The sequence below is a fragment of the Centropristis striata genome, chromosome 24 (genome assembly GCF_030273125.1).
Source record: "Centropristis striata isolate RG_2023a ecotype Rhode Island chromosome 24, C.striata_1.0, whole genome shotgun sequence".
In the NCBI taxonomy this organism is placed as follows: domain Eukaryota; kingdom Metazoa; phylum Chordata; class Actinopteri; order Perciformes; family Serranidae; genus Centropristis; species Centropristis striata.
Window position 1 is genome coordinate 4,874,395 of NC_081540.1, and position 7,662 is coordinate 4,882,056.

Genomic DNA, 7,662 nt, shown 5'->3' on the forward strand with positions numbered 1-7,662 from the left:
CGTCCCTTCCAACTGTCTTCTAGTAGCTATTGCGTCCCTTCCAACTGTCTTCTAGTAGCTATTGCGTCCCTTCCAACTGTCTTCTAGTAGCTATTGCGTCCCTTCCAACTGTCTTCTAGTAGCTATTGCGTCCCTTCCAACTGTCTTCTAGTAGCTATTGCGTCCCTTCCAACTGTCTTCTAGTAGCTATTGCGTCCCTTCCAACTGTCTTCTAGTAGCTATTGCGTCCCTTCCAACTGTCTTCTAGTAGCTATTGCGTCCCTTCCAACTGTCTTCTAGTAGCTATTGCGTCCCTTCCAACTGTCTTCTAGTAGCTATTGCGTCCCTTCCAACTGTCTTCTAGTAGCTATTGCGTCCCTTCCAACTGTCTTCTAGTAGCTATTGCGTCCCTTCCAACTGTCTTCTAGTAGCTATTGCGTCCCTTCCAACTGTCTTCTAGTAGCTATTGCGTCCCTTCCAACTGTCTTCTAGGTAGCTATTGCGTCCCTTCCAACTGTCTTCTAGTAGCTATTGCGTCCCTTCCAACTGTCTTCTAGTAGCTATTGCGTCCCTTCCAACTGTCTTCTAGTAGCTATTGCGTCCCTTCCAACTGTCTTCTAGTTGCTATTGCGTCCCTTCCAACTGTCTTCTAGTAGCTATTGCGTCCCTTCCAACTGTCTTCTAGTTGCTATTGCGTCCCTTCCAACTGTCTTCTAGTTGCTATTGCGTCCCTTCCAACTGTCTTCTAGTAGCTATTGCGTCCCTTCCAACTGTCTTCTAGTAGCTATTGCGTCCCTTCCAACTGTCTTCTAGTTGCTATTGCGTCCCTTCCAACTGTCTTCTAGTAGCTATTGCGTCCCTTCCAACTGTCTTCTAGTAGCTATTGCGTCCCTTCCAACTGTCTTCTAGTTGCTATTGCGTCCCTTCCAACTGTCTTCTAGTTGCTATTGCGTCCCTTCCAACTGTCTTCTAGTTGCTATTGCGTCCCTTCCAACTGTCTTCTAGTAGCTATTGCGTCCCTTCCAACTGTCTTCTAGTTGCTATTGCGTCCCTTCCAACTGTCTTCTAGTAGCTATTGCGTCCCTTCCAACTGTCTTCTAGTTGCTATTGCGTCCCTTCCAACTGTCTTCTAGTTGCTATTGCGTCCCTTCCAACTGTCTTCTAGTTGCTATTGCGTCCCTTCCAACTGTCTTCTAGTTGCTATTGCGTCCCTTCCAACTGTCTTCTAGTAGCTATTGCGTCCCTTCCAACTGTCTTCTAGTAGCTATTGCGTCCCTTCCAACTGTCTTCTAGTAGCTATTGCGTCCCTTCCAACTGTCTTCTAGTTGCTATTGCGTCCCTTCCAACTGTCTTCTAGTTGCTATTGCGTCCCTTCCAACTGTCTTCTAGTTGCTATTGCGTCCCTTCCAACTGTCTTCTAGTTGCTATTGCGTCCCTTCCAACTGTCTTCTAGTTGCTATTGCGTCCCTTCCAACTGTCTTCTAGTTGCTATTGCGTCCCTTCCAACTGTCTTCTAGTTGCTATTGCGTCCCTTCCAACTGTCTTCTAGTTGCTATTGCGTCCCTTCCAACTGTCTTCTAGTTGCTATTGCGTCCCTTCCAACTGTCTTCTAGTTGCTATTGCGTCCCTTCCAACTGTCTTCTAGTAGCTATTGCGTCCCTTCCAACTGTCTTCTAGTTGCTATTGCGTCCCTTCCAACTGTCTTCTAGTTGCTATTGCGTCCCTTCCAACTGTCTTCTAGTTGCTATTGCGTCCCTTCCAACTGTCTTCTAGTTGCTATTGCGTCCCTTCCAACTGTCTTCTAGTTGCTATTGCGTCCCTTCCAACTGTCTTCTAGTTGCTATTGCGTCCCTTCCAACTGTCTTCTAGTTGCTATTGCGTCCCTTCCAACTGTCTTCTAGTTGCTATTGCGTCCCTTCCAACTGTCTTCTAGTTGCTATTGCGTCCCTTCCAACTGTCTTCTAGTTGCTATTGCGTCCCTTCCAACTGTCTTCTAGTTGCTATTGCGTCCCTTCCAACTGTCTTCTAGTTGCTATTGCGTCCCTTCCAACTGTCTTCTAGTTGCTATTGCGTCCCTTCCAACTGTCTTCTAGTTGCTATTGCGTCCCTTCCAACTGTCTTCTAGTTGCTATTGCGTCCCTTCCAACTGTCTTCTAGTTGCTATTGCGTCCCTTCCAACTGTCTTCTAGTTGCTATTGCGTCCCTTCCAACTGTCTTCTAGTTGCTATTGCGTTTCTCTCTCCAGTAATATTTCAGCTGGTCGTGTGATTTTTTTATATAACCCCCCCACATTTATCTCTCAGAAACAACGGTGGGGACAATGCCCCCACCGCCGCCTCCCGACACTGGCAGGGGCCCCGGGGTCGAACTCACTGCTACACACTCACTGGTGAGAACTCGAGGACTCTGCCCAAACCACTTGTCCACCAGTGCATTTGGCTACTCAGCCTCGTCTCTTCGCGTATTTAACTCTTCATTGTAAATGTTAAACCTCAAAATTCACCACACCTTAGAAGTATCGAACCAACAACCTTCAGTCTTCAAAGCAGTCATCTATCACTCTGAGCTACCTGCTCTGACAGAAGTGATTGTTTCTCTTCGTATATTTCACTTCTTCATTCTGTTATAAAGCTTCAAATTTCACCTCATAAGGTTTGAACCCATAACCTCCTGTTTCCAACGTTGTCACCTATTACACTGAGCTATCGGCTCTGACAGACACAGTCATTTTCAACAGACTATAATTGACCCATTTTTAGCAGTTTTAGGCATTTTAAAACTTGACCATTTTTGACCAAAATCGACATGCTATAGTATTACTTTTTTTTGAGGGGGTCATTTTTGGACATCCCAAAATATGGTGTTTTTCTGTCATTTCTGGCCATATTATATATATATATATATATATATATATATGGCTGCCTTACTGCTACCAGCGCAACATGATGTAGACACAGCTCTAGCTCACATGATAGAGAATCTGACCAGTGATCACACATTCACTGGTTCAATCCCAGACCATGCCACTCCATACATATTTAATTTACATTTACTCAACTTCAGATATCAACATAGCATTGTTCTAATGTAGTATGACTACTCACTTTCCAAACACTTACCCCTTAAACCATTACACTGCCAAGCACCATGCTGCATTTAATGCAAATTTCCAGCATCAGCTAAGTGACTGAACTAATGCTGCTGTTCAAGAAATAGACATATATACTCCATACATACATATTTGAACTACAGTGTCTGACCTTTACAGTCTCATAGTGCAACTACTTATCTTACAAACACCTGGTCTTCTTGTTACTTTTGCATTTTGGGACTATCTTACTTTATTTTACAGAAACTATGCAGCAGAGTGCATCCTTAATAAGGAAGTCAACATGCTATTGCAGCTTACTATGTTACTGTTTCTACTGTGGCCGAGATTATAAAATATGACAAAATTAATTCCTATCACATCTCCCACACAAATTGACATTGAATTTTAGCTTATGGCAGGAAAATTAATCAATCAAATTGTTTTAACTCTTATGCCTCATCAAAAAAAAAAACCCCAACACAGCTGTTTAATAGAAGGATTGATGCAACAATGGGGACATCTACCCAGAATACCCAACGTGCATTATTCATAGGGATTAATAACCCTCCGCCTGCACATTATATAATAACTGACTTCCACATGGGTCACCCCGGTCCTAGCCAGCTATTCATCTTGCAGTCAGAGTGACTTCTCATGCATGCTTTCCCTTCCCAGGTATCACCACAGTGCTGACCATGACCACCCTGAGCACAGTGGCCAGGAACTCACTACCCAGAGTGTCCTACGTGACGGCCATGGACCTGTTTGTCACCGTCTGCTTCCTGTTTGTCTTCGCTGCCATGATCGAGTACGCCATGCTCAACTACTACTCCTACAGTATACGTAGACCTCCTGCCAAGACACAGAGAATGGTAAGTCTGGGGGTCAACGTGTGACGAGAATGCTTATGAGCTCTACATTTACCTTTTTCCTGATGCAAAAATCATTGTTTAATCACAGCTGCAGAAGGCAACCTTCAAAAATCTGTCTTCCATCAGTATCTTGCAGTTACTTAAGTAAAGGTACTAATTTTGCTGAATTGACCCACTCAGATTGTTCTAAATATTTCAAACGTAGTTTAGTTTGTAGTTTTTCTTTTTTGCACATAATTTGCACGAGGTTGTACATAGTATATTGTATAATGTTAAATGTCTCTATTAGATTGTTTATTTTTTATCTTTATCTAAAAGGGAAATATTTTTGTGGACAGCTGTAACAAAGAACTTTCCCCACTGTTGGATTAATACAATCTAATCTAAATCTGCAAAACCCACCAATTATGGAGCCTGTTTTAAAGATCTGTAACACATGTTATAAATCATGTTCTTGAATTCGTGCACACAGACTTGCAACCCACGTTTTGTAGAAGACTAATACAACCAAAATGCTGCAAACATTTGCAAAATAACGACACAGACATAAAAATGCTTTAATGAGAGTAAAAATGGCATTAAAACAGCTACAAAAAGGCTCAAAACAGGATACAGAGATGCACAAAATCACTACAGACACATGTCATTACAACAGCTACAAAGACTCAAAACAAGAATACAGAGATGCAAAAATGACACAAACCCCTCAGTCTCTTTGTATGGGTGTATGCAGGGGCCTATTATCCTGTAATCTCTCCATGCATATCATGACTGGATTAATAATGATCTCATTAGTTTAAGGACAGTAGGTTCATGGCTGTTATGGCAACGCAGCTGTCTGGACAGAGAAAGGACAGACGACCCAATCAGTAAGGAGTAAGATTCTGGCAAACTTTACAGTGAAGATTAGTCTCCAGCTGCTGGTACCTTCACACTTATTGAATCCATAGGGTGCCAACATAGATACTATATGCAGTGCATTATGACTTTCCAGGCTTTTGACATGTGCATATGTGCACTTGAAAACATTTCTTTTCCTACAATTGCTCCTGAGCGAGAGCCTAATGCTCTGTGTAGGCGTTCTCAAGGCTGCACCTGCCGCGAAGGCTTTAATGGTGGCAGCACACATCTACTGAGACTGAGTCAGCCACTGCTGCTGTCATTCCCCTCTCTCCAGATCCCCTCCCTCTTCATTATTTCCTCCCAGTGTAGAGGAGTTCTGCTGAATGTGTCTCAGGGCTAAAAAGACTGTCAGCTCAGGCAGAACAATTAAGTTGTGTTACATCCAGTCCCCTCCTCTGCATCTCTGGCTCTGTGCTGTATTTCGGCCGTGTCTGTCTGTGGGGAAGCCTCGTATTTCCCTCCCCCACCACCATCCGTGTGGCCCCTTTGTGCCGCCCACTCAGTCAATTCTGTTACTCCACAAGACACATCTAACTCTCTCTAGCTCTCCCTCTCTCGCCTCCCACTCTGGCTTTAAGAGCGGAGAGGAGGACTGGAAAATGTGTGAAGATTTTACCCCAATTACACTGTCCCACACGGTTTTATAAACATCAGGGAGGAAGACGCAGATTGAATTATCTCAGGAGGTAAAAGAAATCAGGCTGTAGTGGACTATGAAGAATGAATCACCAGCATTCTTATTATTACGGCACTAAAAATACTAAAGTATCAAAATCAAAGTACTCGTTATGCAGAATGGACCCACTCACATTGTTTTATATATTATTATATCAGTATTATTATTTATGCATTTATGTAAGCAGCATTTTGTAAAGATAGAGGTCACTACTTATGAGGTTTAATTCATACAAGAAAATGTCTAATAACTTTAAATTAATCATGTTTTTGTGTTAAATCTTGACCTTAAAAGTAACTCAAGGCATCAGGGAAATGTAGTGAAGAACAACAGTAAAAAATACACTATTTGCCTCTAAATGTACAAGTATAAAGATACATTCCACCACTGCCCCAGACATCCCCCAGTGCTTGTTGTTCTGTATTTCCATATCTCCAGTGCTAACTGGACATCTCTGCATTTGTATTCAGCTCATCAATTCTGCCATTTGATGGAGTTTTCCAGCAATCTAAAACATTGATTAGCACATGTCTTTACAGACTTGCCATTTCACACTAATGATCAATCACAGAGTGTAATCCACTCAAAGTGGTACAATTTCTCCACTGCTGCTTTAATAGACCACAATGCAATGCAGCATATTGAATTTTAGAAAGCCACAGCAATAGACATACCCCCCTGTTCATGAAGTGGCCTTGTGCTTTTGCTCTATTCTTTCAGATGTTATGCTACTTATGCTTGACAATAATCCACACCTGCACAGAATTAGGTTTTGCACAGCAGTAGTCAGAATTAACAGCGTCAGCCCCCGCCCCCTGCACTCACTGCTGCTACGCCTGTCGACCTTTCAGTTCTGGCTTTTGTCAGTGGCAGATGTGATCAGCTGTAGCTGGCTGAGTGAGCCAACATTAGCTCTGAAAACAAGAATCCTGTGAAAGAAGCTAAAAGGAGTTTTGGTTGTATGAGGTACTCGGTCTGCATGGCTCCAGTTTGGAGAAGCAGGCAGGAGCCTCTAAACAACCTAAAAAATCTGTGTCGGTTTAAGTGTACACTATATTTGGAATATTTTCACAACTTTACCTTGCCATCAGACGGCTCTGATTAAGGTTAAGCAGGGGGAACTGATTGCATTGATAAAAACAGCATTTTTTTGCTGTTTTACTACTGCCTTGATCAGGAAGTTCACCTGTGTTATGGTGTGACTTTTAAAGGGTTAGTTAAAATACTAAAACTGACCGATTAAGGCAATGATAGAATAGACCAGTAACATTGTTTCGTTTTGTCAGTGGAGTCTGGAAGCTTCATTTGTGTGATGGCAAGGTAAACTTATCTAAAATATTCTAAATGTAGCCTAAACTGAAACTGATATTGATGTGTTTTTAGGTTGCTAAAATACATTCGGCTGCGGGGCCCGTCCACTGTGCCGGGACCCGTGCCTGCTTCTCCAGACTGGGGGCGTGTCAACTACCATCCAATGTAAGTAAAACACTACAAACGCTTCAAAAAAATATGCAAATGATGGCTACAAACTACCAGAGCAGGAAAAATAACATTGTTATTGCAGTGTACAGCTAGTTTGCAGTCTCTCTCTGTCCTCCCACACAGGCCTACTCATCCTTCAACATGGGCCACACCCCTCGGTCCATGATGCCCATGGGCAACTCCCTGTTCTGGCAGGACTACGACGACAACTGCCTGTACGAGTGCCTGGACGGGAAGGATTGCAAGAGCTTTTTCTGCTGCTACGAGGAGTGTAAAGAAGGCGGCTGGAGGAAAGGACGCATCCACGTCAACATCCGCGAGCTGGACGCCTACTCTCGGGTCTTCTTCCCCACCTCCTTCCTGCTCTTCAACATAGTCTACTGGGTCAGCTACCTCTACCTCTAGTCGGGCTCGGGGCTGTCAGCGGGGCCCTCCTTAAACAGCCACTGTCCCCAACACTTTGCACCGCGGCTTGAGATTTAGGGTCAAAAACTTAAAGCTTGGAAGAGTAAAATCCGGTGGTTCCGCTCTGTGGGGATTGTGAAAGACGTTGTGCTGCTGTGATACATTGAGCACTCCGATCAGCACTAGAACAACAAGCCGCCAGCATTGATTTGAATGGATAGGTCCCGTTTATGACTCTCAGAAACCAAACAACA

At 43.4% G+C, this 7,662-nt stretch overlaps 1 protein-coding gene across 1 annotated transcript in view; it reads left to right on the forward strand.

The window, feature by feature from the left end:
* LOC131962800 (gamma-aminobutyric acid receptor subunit gamma-3-like) overlaps positions 1–7,408 on the forward strand; it is a 108,578-nt gene extending 101,170 nt beyond the window's left edge. Inside the window, exons 9-11 of the mRNA XM_059327881.1 lie at positions 3,746–3,942; positions 6,905–6,997; positions 7,127–7,408. Of these exons, the coding sequence (XP_059183864.1) occupies positions 3,746–3,942; positions 6,905–6,997; positions 7,127–7,408 (572 nt within the window). The remainder of the gene's footprint in view (positions 1–3,745; positions 3,943–6,904; positions 6,998–7,126) is intronic.
* The last annotated feature ends 254 nt before the right edge of the window (positions 7,409–7,662 follow it).